Source organism: Staurois parvus, unplaced genomic scaffold (assembly GCF_062004578.1).
Source record: "Staurois parvus isolate SC_StPar_1 unplaced genomic scaffold, SC_StPar_1.0 ptg000648l, whole genome shotgun sequence".
NCBI classification, from domain to species: domain Eukaryota; kingdom Metazoa; phylum Chordata; class Amphibia; order Anura; family Ranidae; genus Staurois; species Staurois parvus.
The window spans coordinates 681,025-703,107 of NW_028318444.1; the positions used below are offsets into that span (position 1 = coordinate 681,025).

The window sequence follows — 22,083 nt, forward strand, 5'->3', positions numbered from 1 at the left end:
TAGCCTTCCCCAGATTGGTGCCTTGCAATAATCCTGTCTCTGAGCTCTGCAGGCAGTTTAGTTGACCTCATAGCTTTTGCTCTGATACAGTATGCATTGTCAGCTGTGAGGGTCTTTTATAGAGAGGTGTATGCCTTTCCAAATCATGTCCAATCAACCTAATTTACCACAGGTGGACTCCAATCAAGATGTGGAAACATTTCAGCAATTATCAAGAGAAATAAGAGGCACCTGAGCTAAATTTCAAGTGTTGTTGCAAAGGGTCTGAATACTTATGCCAATGTGATATTTCCGTTTTGTTTCTTTTCATACATTTGCAAAATTTCTAAAATTCTGTTTTCATTTTGTCATTTTGGGGTACTGAGTGTGATTAGTGAGAAAAATTTTAACTCAAACAACTGTAGTATCAAGCTGTGACATAACAAAACTGAAAAAAGTGAAGGGGGTTTGAATACTTTATGAATGCCCTGTATATGTCTCAGTAATTTCTATAAACAAGACACCAGAAAATATAATGGATGTCCCTACTTTATCCTTTTTCAGCATGTCCATCTGTGTGCGTGTCATTGTGTGGGCATTGAGCTGCCCCATTTCCTGATCCAGCTTTCGCACTGTTCTGTCCAGTTCAGACTTCTGATTCTGAAGCTGTTCAACCTCTGATCTCAGAGCTTCTACATTGCAGTTCCGTTCAACACTCTCCAGTTCCCGCTCCTGTAACACAAAACCCACATATGATCCAATTATTATTCTCCAGCATATGTTAATACACAATATCCAAAGATACATTTTCTACATAATAAGTGGAAATTAAACTAGCCTCTCAATACTATAAAAACAAAATGAAACATTTTCTAAATATTAATTGATTCTAATTCTATTGATTGTTTAGATCTAAAAAAACATTTTTTTTTTCATACCGATTTCAGAAGCTGGCAAGAAAGGTAGTGACATCATCCTGCACCGGTCCAAAAGAAGCCAGGGAGAGCATGCCGGCACCGGCCAGGGACATGGTGGGCATCAGACTGTTGAAGCAGAGGCTAAGTATTGCGGTGTTCCATTTTAACACTGCATTTACCCACCAGCACAAAAAAAAGAAAGAATACCCAAACAGCGGCAGCATCTGATTGGATAAAGCCATTGTTCGGGACAAAATTTTTTCAGTGGGATCCTTCGATAGAAGTCACACTGGGTCACTCGCTGAGCAAATCTTTGCTAGTTTATCAGGAGTTACTTTGAAAAATACAAAATTCTCAAGAATTTTGTTTTTTCATTCCAATCTTGTGCTACCATACAGATGGAGTTTTGCAATGCGAATAAAATTAATAAACTGTCATAGGACATATTCATGTGTTTGCAGAAACCTGGTGTATTGACTGTCCAGTCACAGGATTTGCTACTTCTACACATGTGCGTTAAAGCGTATCTCCACTTTCATGGAAAAAAATATAGAAAAAAAAAAAAATAAAATAAGTAATATAGCATGAACAACAGCTACACAAGCCATGTTGTAAGTGAATGTTATTAAAATTACCTTTCATTTTCAATCAGGGCTGTAAGTTTCTCTAACATTCAATGCAATATGGCTACCTGAAGGTAGCTGTTGGTGTACAAAACGCCTTAAAAAAAGCAGACAGTGCAGCTTTTCTCATCACACACAGAAACTGCATCAGCTTGATAACACTGAACTAGACCCTCCAGTTCAAAATGAGTATGAGATCATGAAATCAAAGGATGAAGACAGCACTGCTTTCAAACACTCCACTAGCACTCTGTTGCAAACATATACACTAATTTATTAGTTCAATGTCACATTATTCACATAAGCCAACATTCTGGGACAGCGCAGGATCTCTTCTTCAAGGCAACACAACATAGTGACTATTGACTATTGAGGAAGGGACCCCGAAATGTTGGCTTACTTGACTAATGTGTCATTGCACTAATAAATGAGTGTATATGTTAACATCAGAGTGCTAGTGGCATCTGACTATGAGGTCAGTCTGGTGAAACAAAGCCATTTCTTCATAGCAGCAAAATGTAGGAAACTGCTACATAGTTTTTAAAATCCCTGCAATGTACATGGATTACCCAGAGGGGTTGTTCTCTCAACAAAGTGGAGTTACTCTTTAATCCACACAATTATACAGCTCACCGTTTTTAGGAGTTCTTCATCAAGCTCTTGCAGTCTGTCAGAGGAACCTTCCAGTTGCTGTAGCTCAGTTTTGATGTTCCTTAGGTCTCCCTGTTTTTTGTTCTGCATGGAAGACTTTAACTCAATCGTTCGTTCCAGGCCGGTCTTCTTGTCTCTGATCTCATCTATTTGCCTCTGTTTAGCTGCTTCTTTGTCTGAAAACTCCTTCTGCAATTAGGAAATAAACTACTCAAAATATTGGCAGATTTGAAAATATTTTACCAAACCTACACTTTGTATTTTCAAATAGTAAAGACTGCTAAGAATAAATCTTCATAATATTAAAACATGAAGGGAGAAAAAAAAAGGTTTGCAGCTGGCACTCAGCAAAAGCACCTGTCTTCCTGGCAGTGACTGCTTGCACCTTACAAATCAGTGGACAGCTACAAGCTTAGTACATCACAAGCTCTTCTGCTCCAGTTGCTTTCAACAGTCCCAAAGCATCATTAATAAAGCATAAGATTGCATATTACATATATGGCATATAGTTAATAGAAGATTAGATTATATTAGATGCAGGGTATAAATATTATGGAAAGCAATAAGGTGGCTGAATATACTTCCCTACGTCAGATTATAACTTCTATCACAGGTCCTCATGTCTTTCATTTAGTGTATGATTTAAACTTAATGTAAAGTTTTTGCTTTTTTCAATGGTTTTGCACAGAGCGGCGCCAAACCTTTTCTTCTAGGGTCCCCCGCTGGAGATCTTGGCTCCTCCTCTTCTCTGAGTGCCCCCATGCAAGCCGCTTGCCATGAGGGCACTCGTGTGGGCTTTATATTGGGCCAGGCAGTGTGTGTCCATAGAAACATACAGAATAGCTCGGCCCCACCTACTCCTTCCAGAATTTGACTGACAGCAGCAGAAACCAATGGAGGAGAAGGAGGATGAGCAGTACTTTCACTTTTAAGTGAAGGTCCACCGTAAGCACCTCCTGACCAAAGAATCCAACCTTGCAGTTTCTGGTTACTACAGCTCAGCTGTTCACTTCCACAAAGCAGAAGGAGTTTCTCACTCATTCGCATCATGACACTTATAGTCACATGATAACTTCCTGCCATGAGACATGGGAATTTATGGAAAGTCAGGTTCCACAGGATGCCTCCTAATGGGTTTTCCAACACAAACAGGCAGCAACTGTACCTTTTTTTACTGTTATGTCTTCACACAGCAGCAAGCTCTCACAACAGAGAGAGCCCTGAGCCTTAGTAAGATCACATATTGTATATAAATGGCCTATCCACAGCTGAGGTCTATCTATTAGATAAGATGTGGACCTAGAAACAGAGACTTTATCCCACCCAAAGTTCTACAAACCATCAAGCTCAAGAACAAACCATTTCATGATTCCGAGAAAGCAAAAGGTTTTTCTCCAAGACAGCCACAAACCACAAACCCTGAAGCTTGTCACCATATATATGTGGGAAGCCAAAGTGACATATAAACACCGTCCACAATCTTGCAGCTGATGCCATACAATAACAAGATTTTCAACATACCTGTAAAATTATTTGCTTGAAGTACATCAAAGGACACAGGCCATTAATTTCCAATGGGTGGGGGCATTACTGGGCTAAGGTAATGGCCACAAGAAAAGCATATGGATGGACAGGTCAATATCCTTAACAGGTTTAATGGAGGCTTCTGCAGAGCCGCCATCACTAAGCTGAGGTCCCAAAGAGTCGACTGAGAATGTGCAGCAGGGACAATATGAGCAACAGCCTGCACAAATGCTCTAACCAACAAATGAAAAGCAACAGGTCTCTGGAAGAGGACATCTAAAGCCAAAATCTGATGTTACTCAAGGCCACACACTGGTCCAACCACAGCTGTAGGAAGAATAGCAAATTCCCTACACTGTACTACCTAGGGTGAAACCCCCTTACTTCACACTCAATGAAATAAGCTTTCCACATGTAATTCTATAAATTAATTTAATTAAATAAATATCAGCTCTGCTGGGAATTTACGGTGCAGTGGTAAATCACAGAAATGGCTTCCACCTCTATCCTGCATAGCAAGAAGTGACACGGGAACTGTAGAGGAGAAAAGGCACAAAGCAGATTGACCTGATCCCACAAAGTCACCAGAACATCCATGGAAAAGGATAGCATATCCCTGGTCTTTACCACAAACTTGTCCAGTTTGTTGTTGAACCCAAAGACCAGAAGGTTAATGTCCATCAACTCTCCACCTGCAACAAAGGGCTTGGGATACCTTTAGGTATTCCACTCCCTGGGATCCAGATAATGGCAACTAAGAAAAGGGACATTTCAATTTTCCACACCCAGAACGTGTACCATAAACAAGACCACAAAGTGATATTCTGCCAAGGATAGAGCAGTGTAACTTCTGGAAACTCCATGATGACTGATGTATGCATTGTCCGACTTCAACCTGAACAGGAGATCACATCCCCTGAACTAAAAGGACCCAAACACTCCACCCAAGCCCACTGACTGGCATCCGTCCTCAGCACCCAAGCTATCAGGAGGAATTTGCAAAAAATCATTATGTAGTGAGCGCAAAGAAGTAAATGAGTAGCTAGCACAAAGTGGCAAACCGTCTTCTTCCACTACATAAACATATAAATAAAGGTGCAGAGCTAATAAATAAACAAGAAACAAATGTGTGAATAATATTCACTATCATAAAGTCAAATATTGCAGTGTCCAACAATACTGTGTGCATCAATAGTGACCAGCAATATAAAGTGTCCAGCAATCCTGTTTGAATCAATAGTGACCAACGATGTAAAGTGACTTCTGTGACAATCCTCCACCACTATGCACTCACCCGAAGCAAGAAGCAAAACAGGCCTTGTATAGAAATCCCTCCCAAGGATGTATTCCTCCACTGCAGGAAAAATAGGGAAATGACCCGATGGCCTCCACTGCAGTATGGGCTCCTATGTGGGCATTCTTACAAATGAACCCCCCCTTCGCCAGTCAGTGATCGATCCAAAGTATGACACCTCCTGAAGTAAGAGCTCACATAACAGAGCCCAGAGACAGCGGCATATAGTGAAGTATTTTTATTAATAGCAAATGCAGCCACGTGGAGCATTAACACGATACAAACACAAACATGGCCGCTCAGTCATTTTACATCGTTGGTCACTATTTATTCACACAGTATTGCTGGACACTTTATAATGCTGGTCACTATTGATGCACACAGTATTGTTGGACACTGCAATATTGGACTTTATGATAGTAAATAATATTCACACTTGTTTATTAGCGCTGCACCTTTATTTATATATCAGGAGAAATTACTTCCCCAAATCCAGCACTGGACTGGAGATCCACCACTCCGGGGCTAGCCTGTTCCTACTGATCAAGCATATGGGAAAATCCAGGGACTGAAAGTTTGTCCCAAGCTGCCAGAATGTTGGGCTGCAGCAGTCCGGAGTGAAACTGGGCTTACAGGACTGCCTTAATGACAGTCACCATCAGGCCCAGCACCCTCATAAAAAAGAAAAAGCAAAAGAAGCTCAAACTGAGAATGGAGGGACTGGAATTTCTCCTGGGGCAGGAAAACTCACAACTTGGCCATGCCTAGAGCCAGAGCCAGGCCCTTATACCCCAAGCAACATGGGTTTCAACACTGACTTCTGGAGGTTTTGAACCCATGCAAATTGCTGCGGGTCTGCACAGACCTTGGCCGAAAACAGGTTATCCAGGTACCCTGTAATGTGGATCCTTTGGAACCATATCTAGTTCAGAACTGGGGCTAGCACCTTGGTGAAGATTTGGGGTGCTGTGGAGAGGACAAATAGAAGTGCCACAAACTAGTAATCGCACTTACCCATTGCAAACAGCAGGTCATGCTGGGAGGACTGAAATTTAAGAATGCGCAAATAGGCACCTTTGATATCATCTACCAATGCCAGGAAATCCCCTGACTGAAAAACAAATCCCAGCTTGGGTTAATTCCAAAATTTAAAAGTACAACATTTTTGCACACAGAGGAACTTGCTCAGAACCTTTAGTTCTAGAATGGGACATACTCCAGCTTGTGACTGTGACTGATGAAAGGAATTCCTCTTTGATCTAGCATAGGATGAATTGAGTCCTTTCAAGCTTGCCTTAATCTCTAGAGCCTAAGCTCAATTTTTGCCTCAGTAAAGCATACCCAGGAAGGTCTTCAGGGTCTGGGCTCCACTGCAGTGGACCACTGACCTGGATCTGTACAGCACCCTGCCATCTCTCTCCACACTGTGTGCCCGGGTGAGTGCTTCCAGCAGGGTCTAGTGCTATCCAGTAACCTTATAGGCCATCCCTTCCCTTCTCCACTAAGGGTTCCAGATACAGTCCCCTCTGGGCCTGGCAAACTGAAGGTAACTGATCAGGATTAATGCTGCTGTACAGCCCACAAGGCAAAGCAGTAGGACACAGGAAAGAAAACTTGCTTGAAGTCAAATCTCAGTAAAAAAGGGAAAAAACAAACAAACATTCTCTCAAAACTAAAAGAACCACATCCATCACCTAAGGACACTAGCAAAGAACTGAAGGCATTCTAAGAGTAGGAGGGGTTATAACTGTGCTGGATTTTATTAGCCTTGCCAGCTGAAGGTGGCAGTATAACCCATTGGTCATGAGTTAGAAGAAGTCACATATCCTGTGATGTATGATTAAGAAAAAAATACACCAACGCGGCCAGACTCTGCCTTCCCGTCCTTTGGGGCTCTTCTCGCCCCCCCCTCTGTTCGTGATTGGCTTGTCCGTGTGGGTAAAATGGCAGACATGGAGGAACTAATTGCGACGGCCCTTGACACTCCCACTAAATTTTCCCACATTTGGGCCTGCTGGATCTATTTCACAACTACTCCTACATACAGGTCTCTTATGGACCATCAGGTCTGACTTGGTCCGGCTTTCCTGCTGATGTTACTTCTTTACAGTAGTTTTTGTGGTAGGCACTGAGACTCTCCTCGACAATGTATCCCTTCCCACGCGACTCTGGCGTTAGCTTAACTCCTATCCCCATACATGATTAACCCCAGATATTGCTGTCATTACTCACCCCATATGTCGTCCCCACACCCCCCCCCCCCACTATTATTTTTTTTTTTTTTTTTTTTAGTTTCTTTCCACCCCCATCCCCCCTCTCTGCTTCTATCTTTTTTCTTTCTACCTCCCTTTCTCTCTTTTCTCCTTTCTCTTTTCTTCTCGCCTCTCGCTTTGATATGCTACCTGGAACACTAGATATGCCATTCTTTCACTCTCCCCACTTCCATCAATGGCTCCTACCGCAACGTATGCCGGTTTTGTAACTCTCCCCATTGCCATAAGCTTTTGGCCGAATCCTACGTTCAGGTGCCATGACCACTCTTCCTATCGCTACAGCCCTGCATGACGAAGCACGAGCGCAGGGGATATGATGCAATTACACCCCATACTATACTATATTGGCTCCGGTTTGTTGCAAGCATAACCTTATTGTAGTCGGGTTTTGTATCATTGCATTGTCTGTGTTTTCTTGTTTGAGTTACTGCTGTGTCGCTGTAGGTTGTGCCTGCTGTTTCGCTTAGGCACCCTGTACATGTCTTTTGTACCATTATGTTCTTTATTAATAAAGGCTTTCTTTTTGGAAGAAAAAGAAAAAATACACATACAGGCCACATGCACACAGACTTTTTTGAGTGTACCACTGAAGTGAATGGCTGTACACAGCTATACTTAGGTGTACTTTGATGCATTTGTCTATTGGGCAATGTGCATACACCTATGTATTCCCCGAACAAAGAACGTCTGCCATGTACATCCACTCATATTATTGAGTATTATACAGTATAAGGCCTTTGTGGGAAATTGAATATTTTTCTTCATATCATTGCATAGCTCTTACCATTATCTGGTTAGCCTCCATTTCATCTTTATCTTGCCTTTCTTTCACTAGCTTCTGAAAGCTTGCTACCTGTCTCTGATTGAATGGCGTTCGTTCAAATCCATCAAGCTCCAATTGAGCTGCCATGGTCTTCATAAGTAAATCTCGAGTTTGGATATGTTGCTGGTGCTGGTCCGCCTCCATCTGCAGGCGACCTGAACAAAATAGAAATTATTGTAACTGAATCACCAACATTACCCTAGGAAAGGAAAACAAAAACCAACTCCCTATCATCGTAACATAAGGTGTAGTTCACAAAGGTAAACTCTGTGCAGAACTTTTAACATTGCTACGACTTTTCTCTGCAGAGGCAAAGTGCACAGAAAGCTACAAGCTCAATGGATTCCTTGCAGGAACAACATTTTTTTTGCAATTATGGAACTGATGTTATTAAAGTATTGGAACATTTTGTGTTATCCCAAAGATTGTACACTACCCCCCAAAGTGGACCCTGGTATATAGTGACAGTGCTGCTGATCTCCTCCAGCCTGCAGTGATCCTTGAAAATACCAGAAATTAGCTCTCAACACAGAAAGTCTCCTCTCACTAATAACTTATTTGTGGCATCTACATGTCACATAATCCACTGAAGAAAGCTGTAAAAATTTAGCAATGGGAAAATTCCTCTGTTGGGAGCTACTTGCTGGTATGTGCAGGGATCAGTGAACATTAAAGGAGATCAGTAGCACTGTCAACAACATGATGGGTCCAGCCCCCATTTCCTACATGTACATGTAGAATACTGTAGTCTTCTAAATGGAAGGGGAACAGATCAATCTCCTGACCCCAAGATCTATGGTGCTCTACTGCACATGTTCAGGCAGTGGGAAGTAGAAGACACACTGCCCAAAGGTAAACACATTGGGAGGGGGGAAAGGGGAATAGGAAATGTTCATCAAATGCTGTTTGAAAGTTTCCTTATCGGTTAGGTTAAAATCAACCATAAGGCAGTTATATATGTGTTTTTCAACACATGATGATTCTTTTAACAATAAAAGTGTCTAACTTATTAAACTGTGAACTGCTGTAAAATATATGTTAGTATTTCAAAGATTCAATATAGCAGATTAAATATAGTAAGCTGGAAGTGTCCTAAAACATTTGGAAAGTATTAACTGTGCCATTTTGTGAAGACCCCTCGTAACTCTTCATAGTCCACAAATCACATGGCTAGTAGTGCAGGTTAAAAATGTTAAGGCCCCCTTCTGCCGTGGGCCATTTATGATACAAGTCAACATTAGTAGCATTGCATCGCAAAGAACTGGCTGCCAAAGTAACAGAAAAAAATGGCTTGCTCCATTTTTTAATGCAGCACACTACAATATGTGTTTGTGCATGTCTCATACTATAGCACACAAGAAGGAAAGGCTGATATTTCTGGGCTCCCTGCTTGCCAGTCTGTGGAGGCTACTCAGTCCTCCAGCCTCTGGGGACATTGTGCCTATTCTTTGTGTTTCCAAACAATGGGGGCTAAAATGCAAACATAAACGAAATGCTGAACCTGCTCACTATTACTATTGAACCATTCCAACCCTTCCAGACATTTAAGTCTAACATCCAATTTTATTTTTTTCCCCATTTCTTTTAATTTAAATGTAAGATTGTTATTGGAAATTAAACAACATTATATATCACTCCTACCTCCTTAATCATTTAACCTTCTATATTATTATTTTGATAATGCAAACTATATCAGCTGAAACCAAGGGGGAAGGGGAGACTGAAAACTCAAATTTTATTTTCTGTATTCTTCTTTAATTGCAACATATAACATATAGTATATTTAAACCAAAACAGAGCAAAAAAATTCATTTTTAAGGTATGCCTACACTAAGTGTAAGCAAAGCAGTTTTAGTTGAATGAAAATCTATGTTCGAAGGCAAGGTCAAATCGTGATTTTTACAAACTAGATTTTAATATTAAAAGTATCAACTGATTCATAAATCCTGAAAGAAATGTGCAGCAAATTACCTTGCTGCACCAACAGTTCCCCCTTTTCTCGGTTCAACCTCTGGCAGTCTTTAATTTCTCGGTCAAGCTCGCGCTGGTAATCATTGAGCTTCCTCTCCTTGTCTCTCACAGTCTTCTGATGGTTATGGTACATTTCACTAAGCTCTTCGTCTGTCCCTTGGAAAATCTGAAATCATATCAACTGAGAATATATAAAAAAATATATATAAAATGTATATTTGCTAGTCATTACACTATAAGGTAAACTCATCCATAACCCTGGGAGTAATAATGATTGTATGTACTTTGTCAACAGATATTTTTTAAACTCATTTTTGACAAACCTTCTCTATTTTATCTTCTAAATCCTGATTGTCTTTTTCCATGTTCTTTTTCCTGCTTTCCAAAGCTTTTACATCATTATCCAGCTTCATTACTTTAGAAAGGTTTTTCTGAATTTCTGCCAACCGACTCTGTAATCAAACAATAATTAAAAGGAAAAAATTACCTTAATTTTACAATGATCATATTAATACCACACACTATTATTGTAACCCTTTTCTCTCTTTATAAAATCAGTTTAAAATCAAACAAAACAGCTATTACTTTCAAGACTGTAACTATAGTTACAAAATATAAGCAGTAATGCTAAGAAAATACTTGTTTGTTTTCACTGACAGGAGCCTTAAACATATTTCTACACTGCAACGAACACAGTCAATCAATGGAGAACACAAACTGCTTTATTAGACAGTTCTTTAAATGACTTAAAAGTCGTTATGAAGCCTAAACATTGTTTTCACCTAAATGCATTCCTTGCATTACGGTAAAAAATGCTTAGGTAGTAGTATTCCTCCTCACTTCCCTTTATACCTTCCTGAGCCCTCATTTGAACCAGCACTGTGCCCGTCTACAGCAGCTCTCTCCCCTTACTTCCTGTTTTCACAGGCTTTGCTGAGGCTTTTTTCAATCAAAGCCAGTGACAAGAGAGTGGGGAGTGATGGTGACAGTACTGACAAATCAAAAGCCATCTAGCCTGTACTGTCATTCCTGCAAGGAGAGGAGAGAAAGCCGCAGTGATTTGAAATCCCTGTGACTTTCTCTGCTCTCCTTGCAACCGCATGCAGCAAGTGGGAGGGAGAAAACACGGCGCAAAATCGCGGACCGAGTTCTACAGCTGAGAATCTTGAGCATTGCCGCTTAATCTGTCTCCATCCTCCGCCTGATGGCTGACACCAAGGTATACATCCCCACATGCCCTTCTCTCCCAACTCTCCGCTCAGTATGGGATCAGTGCAGGGAGATTTTCCCGCACCGCTCCTGTGTGACCTCAGGCTAGACAAGACTGGGTTCACACAGGAACAGGGGGAAATCGCATGCAATTTAGACAGGAATTGCATTCCTGATCAAATCGCATGCCATCAGAAATTTTGGGGCCCCTTACACAACTTTAGGCCTGGGCCCTCCCACTAGCCGTCCCACCAAATCCACCCGTGGGCCATCCCACGAGTGCTTCAGTGCACTCACCTTTATTTAAACACTCTTACAACCTAATATATGAAAATGAAAAGTGTATTCCAAGTCATCAGTGTTTCAAGATTTACCAGTAAGGAAATATACTTTAGCCAAAAATATACAGCCTGCAACCACAACAAGGTGGATTCTTTTGAGCTGGACCCTACACTAATGCTAACTGCACAACCTTTTCAAAGAGACCCCCAATCCAGCAAAGAGACATCTCCATATATTTAAACAGACAGCTCAATCCAGCAGTCATCCCCATATATTCAGCAGAGACATCCTAATCCAGCAAGGAGATGGCCCAATGCAGCAGAGACATCCCCATATATTCATTCAGTGACTTCTCATCAATGGACCCCTCACCTATGGAGGAGCTGTGCACCCCAAGCATGTACACCAGGGTTTCCTTCACAGTCCCTCTTCCTTGCACCCCAGTCCCCTTTACAGCCCCCCTTCCTTGCACCCTAGTGCCCTTTGCAGCCCCCTTTTTTTTCAGCCCAGTCTTGCTCACAGCCCCCCTTCCTTGCACCTCCAACCCCTTCACAGCCCCCTTCCTTGCACACCCATCAAAGCCCCCCTTCCTTGCACTCCAGCCCCCTTTATAACAGCCCCTTTCTTGCACCCGAGTCCCCTTCCTTGCACTCCAGCCCCCTTTACAACCCCCTCTTCCTTGCACCTCCATCCCCTTCACACCTACCCCTCCCTTGCACCACAGTCCCTTTCACAGCCCCCCTTCCTTGCACCTCCATCCCCTTCACACCTACCCCTCCCTTGCACCACAGTCCCTTTCACAGCCCCCCTTCCTTGCACCCAATTCCCCTTTACAGCCCCCCTATTTTGCACCTCCAACTGCTTCACAGCCACCCCTTCATTGCATCCCATTACCTTTCACAACCTCCCTTTTCCTTGCACCCCAGTCTTCCAACATTACTAATCCTACCATATGCAGGAGGTACTAGGTAGAAGATTACGTATGTCATAGAAACATGTCCAGACAGAGGGCGGGAGCTGCCCAACTTTCCATGTTAACAGGCAGGTGATTAATTGCTAGGACCGCCCCGCAACAAATCACCTGTCTATTAACCTGAAAAGTTGTGCATCTCCCATCCTCTTTCTGGACATACAGTGCCTTCTGTCTAGTACCTGCTGTATAAGGATGAATGCTGTGGCGGAGGAGGCAGGGGGATTGCAAGAAAGATAAAACCCAGGCTGCTAAGTGGCAAAGCCATGATCCACATAGGATAAGGTCCGCCATTCAGATATTTTCCATCAAAAGTAGGAGTCCAGGACAGGAGCACTTCATGGAGTTCCTGGGCAGTGCCTGAACGTCATTCCGCTCCCTGAGTCTGGACCACTTAGGATGCCTGGGCCCCCTACATAAGTATGGGCTGTTGTCCCCCCGATGGCGGCCCTGCATGCTTTTCTTTGCAGTGAAATTTGCATCCATACATTTTGTATTGACACAAACCGCTCTGCAAAGCTGCAAAGAAAGGTTATTGGTGCATCCTAAAAAAACATCAGGGATCCTTTTACAACCTGCTGAATGAAATAACAGCGCTGCATAAACGGTTGTATGAATACAGTATAATAACAACATGTAATGAGAAAATGAGCAGGAATTAGCTAAACGTTTGCTGGTGCTACCTGTTTTTCTTTAGCAGCTGCAATGCTTTACAGGCTAAGAAAAAAAAATGCACATTTTTATACCTGCAAAAAGAGATATATATATACACAGTGTGTGTGTATGTATATATATATATATATATACACACATATACACACACACACACGTACACACACACACATACAGTGGGGATCGAAAGTTTGGGCACCCCAGCTAAAAATTTGTATTAATGTGCATAAAGAAGCCAAGGAAAAATGGAAAAATCTCCAAAAGGTATCAAATTACAGATTAGACATTCTTATAATATGTCAACAAAAGTTAGATTATATTTCCATCATTTACACTTTCAAAATAACAGAAAACAAAAAAATGGCGTCTGCAAAAGTTTGGGCACCCTGCAGAATTTATAGCATGCACTGCCCCCTTTGCCAAGCTGAGACCTGAAAGTGTCATGGATTGTTCTCAATCATCGTCTGGGAACACCAGGTGATGTCAATCTCAAAGGTTTTAAATGCCCAGACTCATCTGACCTTGCCCCAACAATCAGCACCATGGGTTCTTCTAAGAAGTTGTCTAGAAAACTGAAACTGAAAATAGTTGACGCTCACAAAGCTGGAGAAGGCTATAAGAAGATAGCAAAGCATTTTCAGATGTCAATATCCTCTGTTCGGAATGTAATTAAGAAATGGCAGTCATCAGGAACAGTGGAAGTTAAAGCAACATCTGGAAGACCAAGAAAAATATCAGACAGAACAGCTCGCAGGATTGTGAGAAAAACAATTCAAAACCCACGTTTGACTGCACGATCCCTCCAGAAAGATCTGGCAGACACTGGAGTTGTGGTACACTATTCCACTATAAAGAGATACTTGTACAAATATGGTCTTCATGGAAGAGTCATCAGAAGAAAACCTCTTCTATGTTCTCACAATAAAAATCATCGTTTGAACTTTGCAAATGAACATATAGACAAGCCTGATGCATTTTGGAAACAAGTTCTGTGGACCGATGAGGTTAAAATTGAGCTTTTTGGCCGGTATGAGCAAAGGTACGTTTGAAGAAGAAGGGGCACAGAATTTAATGAAAAGAACCTCTGTCCAACTGTTAAGCATGGGGTTGGATCAATCACGCTTTGGGGTTGTGTTGCAGCCAGTGGCACAGGGAACATCTCACGAGTAGAAGGAAAAATGGATTCAATAAAATTTCAGCAAATTTTGGATGGTAACTTGATGCCATCTGTGAAAAAGCTGAAGTTAAAGAGAGGACGGCTTCTACAAATGGATAATGATCCAAAACACACCTCGAAATCCACGGGGGATTACATCAAGAGGCGTAAACTGAAGGTTTTGCCATGGCCTTCACAATCTCCTGACCTCAACATAATTGAAAATCTATGGATAGACCTTAAAAGAGCAGTGCGTGACAGACAGCCCAGAAATCTCAAAGAACTGGAAGACTTTTGTAAGGAAGAATGGGCAAAGATACCTCAAACAAGAATTGAAAGACTCTTGGCTGGCTACAAAAAGCGTTTACAAGCTGTGATACTTGCCAAAGGGGGCAGTACAAGATATTAACTCTGCAGGGTGCCCAAACTTTTGCAGACGCCATTTTTTTGTTTTCTGTTATTTTGAAAGTGTAAATGATGGAAATAAAATCTAACTTTTGTTGACATATTATAAGAATGTCTAATCTGTAATTTGATGCCTTTTGGAGATTTTTCCATCTTTCCTTGGCTTCTTTATGCACATTAATACAAATTTTTAGCTGGGGTGCCCAAACTTTCGATCCCCACTGTATATACACGCAACATAGTCCTTAGCACTTCCACCTGTCAGCACTAGGATGGTTAGTACAAGTCCCAACCATGGCACAACCTGTCTGGATTTTACATGTTTTCCCCTCCCTGTCTAGTCTAGGTGGGTTTCCTCTGGGTACTTTGGTCTCCTCCCACTCTCCAAAGACATGCTGGTAGGTTAACTGACTCCTGTCTAAATTGGCCCTAGTATGTGTATGTATGAATGTGACTTAAGGACTTTAGATTGTAAGCTCCTTGAGGGCAGGGACTGATGTAAATGTACAATATATAAAATGCTGCCTAAATTTTCAGCACTCTATAAGTACCTGTAATAAATATAGAAGGGGGAATGTAAATATTTTCAAGAACAAATAGAGTAATATGCACAGTACAATGCAAGAAAAAATATCTGTCTGCCTCAATTCTTTTACTGAGCTGGCAGGTGATCAGAATATTCTTATGAAGAGAGGTACTAAGAAGTCTAAAATAATAAGCAAGGCAGGAGTGCAGCAAAATGTTAGATTGTGAACCTACAAAAGAGATCAGTAGTGTCTTCCGTTAGATGTGTCCCCTGCAGGCACACTATGGCTAATATTTCACTGAAACACAAAAAGAGGAGTTTTGTCCTACCTGTAAAATCCATTTAATAAAATACATTAAAGGACAACGGCTCTTTAACCGCTTCCATACAGGGAACTTTTATCCCCTTCCCGCCCAGGCCAATTTTCAGGTTTCAGCTCTCTCACACTTTAAATGACAATTGCGCGGTCATACAACACTGCACCCGAGCTAAAATGTTATCATTTTCTTCACACAACTAGAGCTTTCTTTTGGTGGCATTTAATCACCACTGGGGTTTTTTTTTTATTGCTAAATTAACAAAAAAAGACCGGAAATTAAAAAAAAAAAACATTTTTCTTTTTCTTTGTTATAAAAGTTTGCAAATAAATAATTTTTCTTCATAAATTTAGACCAAGATGTGTTCTACTACATGTCTTTGGTGAAAATAACCCAAATTAGGATGTAATATTTAGTTTGTAGGAAAGTTATAGAGTTCACAAACTATGGGATATATCTGAAAATTGATTAATCTGAAGTACTGATGGCCAATCTAATTTCTTGAGGTCCAAGAATGTCAGAACAGTACAGATATCCCCCAAATGATATCTGGGGGATTTGCAAAGTAGACAGTCCGATGTATTTCATAAGAGTCATGGCAAGTTTTTTGAAGTTTTGAATTTTTTTTCATAATGTTTCGGAAAATTAAAAAAGTTATTTTCACAATTTTTTTTTTTAACATACTGTCACCAGTGCAGTACAGCGTCATCATATAACTGGCATGGCGGTGATCAGGTACACTAACTGGTGACAGTACGAAAAAAAAAATTGATAATTTTTTTTTATTAGTTTTAATTTTTTATAAAAAAAATTTCTGTTTAAGATTTGCTTTTCATATTTCACTATGACTAGTTTTTTTTTTTTTTTTTTTTTTACACAATTTGCTTATAGCAAAGAATTACTTTGCTATAAGCAAGCATTTACCTGAATGACATCGATTCATTCAGGGCTTTTTTTTTGTGCTTAGCTGTGACTGGCCACGGCTAATCACATGATACAGATGGGCTGTGATTGGCCCAGCTTGTGTATGTGATCGCTGTGACCATTCACAGCTAGACACACTAGTATACAATGGATGGCATGAAAGGAAGCCATCTATTGTATACAACTGTCATGTGACCTGCTGTGATTGGTCACAGCAGGTCACATGGTACTGGCAACGGGGCCGGTACACAGATCTGTCATCGGCCGTGTCCGGGGTACACGGCCGGTGACAGGTCGTGCCGCAGCACGGCCCTGCGGGCAGGCGCACTTAGCATGCCTGAAAGGACACCACATGGTGTCCACCCGGAGGGACGAGCTGCAACTGGTTAAAGCGTATTTCCACTTTTGCAGTCCAATTTGTGAACACCCCACTATAGGTTTATTATGTGTTCCCATTCACACAGCATGCCTAAAAACATTTTTGAAATGTCTTGCCTTTTAGATGTTTCTCAGAGCAGGTGTCATTGCAGACTGCAACGGTTTTCTGAACGATGTCTGAGTGAGCTTATCCCAAGTCTCTCCTCATTGACATACAATGCAAGAAGTTAAGCCACTACACCTTTATCTGTTTGCTAGGACTGACAGTCTCAAATCTAGTTATAATTTATAATGAAGATCTACCTGCCCAGTACAAACAGGGTCAAAGGAGATGTTTGGGCTATTTAAAAAAACAAACATATACTCACAACTATGCTGCAGCATCGGTCTTCTGCTGCAGCTCCCTCCGTCAGCTATAAACTCGAGAACTGAGCAATCACATGACTGATCGCTCAGATCTCAGTCTTCTCGGAGCAAAGAGCAGCGATGGCCAATCACTACTCTTTGCTCTGCTCCTCCATCGCTCACTGAAGCGCCAGGCTGGAGAGGGGGCAGATAGCTGACTTCAGCTCTCAGCTATGTTCAGAGCCAGATGTCAATATGGTTGCCTGTATATATTTAGTTTACTTACATTTGCTAAAGCCCACTGTAAGCCGATGTCACAGAATCAATACATAAAGCCTGTATTGATTCTGTGACATCGGCTTACAGTGGGCTTTAGCAAATGTAAGTACAAGTTATGCTATGTGAAATAGCTATGCTATGTAACAAATATAAAGTAGTTATCACATTTTGGCTGCAAAAGTGGAAATACACTCTTAGGTTGATTTACTAAAACTGGAGAGTGCAAAATCTAGTGCAGCTCTGCAAAGAAACCAATCAGCTTCCAATTCTTTTGTCAAAGCTTAATTGAGCAAGCTGAAGTTAGAAGCCGACTGGCTAACAAGCACAGCTGCCTCAGATTTTGCCTAGTACACACAGTACGTTTTTTTTTTTTTGTTCAGCCAAGTGGGGCGATTAAAAAAACAAAATGAGGAGGTCTCTGTACTAACTATGCAATGTTAGTACAGCCATCTCCCCGCTGAGCTATTGTGTTCTGAGAGGGTGACCGCCCCCCTTCCACACCAGAACACACTTGTTAAAGCTCACACCAATTGGCTGAGAGTGCTGAGCGGCTGCTGGTTTTCCAGCATACTCATTCAACAGAACCCAGTATCGAGATCGACTTCTGCTGGACAATGACCTGTAGACACAGGCTAAATTTCGGACAAATTCTACTGTATCGGAGGAGGCCACTCAGAGGCCATTCCTCCAGCTCCATAAAAAGTAGGCGGAAAAGTGGTTACTTGCAATGACTGAAATAGAGACTAGGTTTGTAGAAAGTAGTATTTTATTGAAATATATATTTTCTAATCAAAAATTGTCTATTTAGTTAAAATATATTATAAAGTGCCACCAGCATTGAAGACAAACATTAACTGGTTTAAAGCATGTGCTTAGAAAACACTAAACAACATACAAACAAACAAGACAAACCAGTTCATTTTTGCCTTCAATGCTGGTGGCACTTTAGAATATATTTTAACTAAATAGACAATTTTTGATAAGAAAATATATATTTCAATAAACATACTTCTTTCTACAAATCCAGTCGCTATTTCAGGCATTACAAGTAAGCAGTTTTCCTGCACATGCGGAGGCCTTCTTTTTTGCAATAGACATATAGGTTACAATGACTACACCTACAATAGTGTCTATGTGAACTGGTTTATATCTTTCTGACAGATTAACCTTTTTCTCTTTACAATAGATTTTAAATATACCCGGACGTCCGGTCATGAAGGTCCTTTTTCAAGTACTTACTGAAGTGACAATTGTCTCTAACTGAGCTCTTGAGCTGCCACTCTGTCACACATGACATTTCATAGTGCCATTCTTATTATTATTATTACTTACTTTGAGTGGTTCAAGCTGGTTATTAATAGATTTCACATTCTCTTTAGAGGCTGATAACTGGGCCTCTTTACCCTGGAGCTGGTCTTGGATTTCACTTGCTTTCTCTTTATTCTGTTTTAGATACTTCAGCTCTGCTTGACATTCTTTCACCCGCTGGGATTGCTTCAGTCTCACCTGACGCAAAGTTTCCAAGGCTTTAATATACCTTTTATAGATAAGAAAATCAACTTATTAAAAATAAAGACTCAAAATCATAACAAAGATTTTCCCATTAGAAACTAAGGGACATTTCTTTGGTTCCTTGTGCCTTAACCATTTAAATTCACTTGTCAGCAATGCATTTCATTGTGGCTGCAACCATAATCTGAAGGCAATCCAACTCCTAACCACAACAACAAAGCAGCTCTGAGGCTGGTAAGTCGCAGTGACTTTGAAAATATTCCTGCACTACTTTAATGCGACTTGAGCACCAGAGAGTGTAAAGTTGCGTCAAAGTTGCATCAAAGTAGTGCAAAAACCAACTACTACACTACACTACTCTGATGCGACTGAGTGCCAGAGAGTATAAAGTCGCATTCGATATGTTCAAATTGGCCCAAAAAATTTAAAAATGCATACAAAATGCATCAGAACTCAACACTTGCATTTTTGGTGCAGTTCCATTGAAGTCTATTGCACCAAAAATGCACTCTTTCCAAAAACGCAGCAACTGAAAATGCATAGATGTGAACTTGTCCCATAGGAAAATGTTAAATGGACTAATGCGTTTCTGCAAAACGAACTGAAATACCCACAGGTATGAACCAAGCCTAAGGGAGGGCTATAACCCCCATCAGTTTTTTTGCCATCTATATCCCATGTGGGAGATCTTCCTTTACTTCCTACCCCATAGCCAAAATGGGAATCCCAGTGTGTCACCAGAACTAGTGTCCCTATTGGAAGATTTCCCCTGTATTACTGTTCTGGTGTCAACAGAAAATTTGGCATAACTTCAAGGAACTAATACATTGGACCTTGCCAAGTACATGGCCCCAGAGAACGAATTAACACTGGCTTTATGAAGTTCAATTACCACATTGAGAACTATAGAAGCTGAAGATCCACCTTAAAGCAGCAGTCCAGGACCTCAGCATACCACCTATTAGTGCTGCATCGAAATGAATATTATGGACCGAAATCGAAAATTCAGGATGCACATGGCCGAAAACCGAAATGGACAGTTTTTTTTTCCAATATTTTTTTATATATAATTGTATTGTATTCGACTTTTTAATTAATATCATGAATTTAAATGAATATGAATTTAAAAACCACAATCCAGTAATGTAAAATAACTTTTATTGAAAGTAACACACATAAATTTGACAGAAAATATATATAAAATGAAAAAACTTAAATAGAGGTGTTTTTGCATTGAAGTCATCAGGACGTGTTTTTGCATTGAAGTCAACGGGTCGCATTTCTGCATTGAAGTCAATAGGATGTGATTTTGTATTGTAATCAATGGGACGTGATTTTGTACTGAAGTCAACGGGGAGGCAATTTTGCACTGAAGTCAACGGGAGGCAATTTTGCACTGAAGTCAACGGGAAGCAATTTTGCACTGAGGTCAATGGGAGGCAATTTTGCACTGAGGTCAATGGGAGGCAATTTTGCACTGAAGTCAATGGGAGGCAATTTTGCACTGAAGTCAATGAGAAGCGGTTTTGCATTGAAGTCAATGGAAAGTGGTTTTGCATTGAAGTCAATTATCATTATCGACACTTGTTTTTTTTCCTATCGGCAAAACTCAGATAACCCCATTTTTAGCTTATAATTTTCGGTGGTCAATATATCGAAAGAACTTGATTTTTCAATCAGATGGTTATGTCTTCAGTTGTCAGACTGTGTTAAGAGACTTAAAACTGTTCACATTCATGAACCAGACAAAGGCCCTAATTTCGCATGGGAGAGATGAGAACAAACTTATGGGAGGCTCTGAAATTATTGACCTTGCCTTGTTCAAGAGAATGCAGAACTTTCCAAAACAAACTAACAAAGACAGAAGTTCCACAACCTAAGTGATCTTCTTGAGCTTGTAATCATGAAGGAAGACCCACATCTACGGGGTCTTAGCTACTTAAAATGCTAAGTTCACCTTTGAACAAAAAATAATAAATGTAAGTTTTTTGGGTTTTTTTTGCAAGTAAAAAAACATGCATTTATTATTTATTGTTTTTGGAGCCTATAAAGCATTGCACCAGCAATCAGCAGATCGCTGATGCCGTGCAGGTCTCCTGCAGTCCAATCAGTGTATATGTTTCCTCATACGGGGAAGCCAATACTTACTGACAGGGAGACTCGAACTACCATGGTGCTCACAGCGCCGTGGTAGTTTATTGAGAAATACAAGCCGCCAGTTGCAAAGGCTGCTGGGGTTTGTAGTTTTATCTCTAACAGAAAACTATGAATGAGTGATGCAGCAAGGCAGGCGGAGTCCCACATGACCATATTTTTTATAAATTGTGACAGCTAGTGGGAGGAGAAGATTTACCGCTAGCGGTCACAACGGGGGATAAGGGGGAGGGGGCTGGGCTGTTCGTAACATGTTAAATCCTGAATATGAGTGTAACATGTAACATAAGATGAAGTTATCCTTTAAGACACTGAGCACAGTGTTAACAAAAATTTGTAGTAAAATTACTATACAATATCCAAGAAAAATGGGTGACAGCTTCCCAACCATTTGTTCCTTTCAAAATCCATTAGACTTAGCCAGAGCTAAGGCTGATTGAACCTTTTCAGTTATCGGCTTAAGCAATCCTAGCTCTCCAACTACACGAAGAGAAAACCTCAATACTAAATACAGAGACTCTATAAATGTTGTCTCTTATTAAAAGACAGAAGTTACACCTACTACCAGCAGCATCAAAGAGTAAAGGCGAAAAGATCCAAACTCCACGGTCTCATCCATAACAAACCACATCATCTCAGAAAATGTCCAACATTCAAGGGAAAGCTGTTAAAAAAAAATGCAATAAGTATCTAAAGAACTATGTAATTTGCTTTAGATGTTGTGCATCCACGGAGTACTTTGCCAGAGACTGCAAGGCTACAGTAAAGTGCTCAGAATGCAATAGTGACAGGCACCTATCAGCCTTACATTGAGGCCCCTTTAAATGAGACTCTACATCCTCTACATCCAGGTGCTCCTTGCTCCAGACAGAAATTTAATTCAATCAATATACACTCTT

At 40.8% G+C, this 22,083-nt stretch overlaps 1 protein-coding gene across 2 annotated transcripts in view; it reads right to left on the reverse strand.

The window, feature by feature from the left end:
* The window catches only part of RAD50 (RAD50 double strand break repair protein), a 181,473-nt gene that overhangs the window by 109,269 nt on the left and 50,121 nt on the right, over nt 1–22,083 (reverse strand). For both annotated transcript variants that reach the window (XM_089694055.1, XM_089694054.1), the window contains exons 6-11: nt 18,851–19,055; nt 10,379–10,507; nt 10,056–10,221; nt 8,046–8,239; nt 2,153–2,359; nt 529–711 (exon numbers count right to left, since the gene is read on the reverse strand). In XM_089694055.1, the coding sequence (XP_089550181.1) occupies nt 529–711; nt 2,153–2,359; nt 8,046–8,239; nt 10,056–10,221; nt 10,379–10,507; nt 18,851–19,055 (1,084 nt within the window). The remainder of the gene's footprint in view (nt 1–528; nt 712–2,152; nt 2,360–8,045; nt 8,240–10,055; nt 10,222–10,378; nt 10,508–18,850; nt 19,056–22,083) is intronic.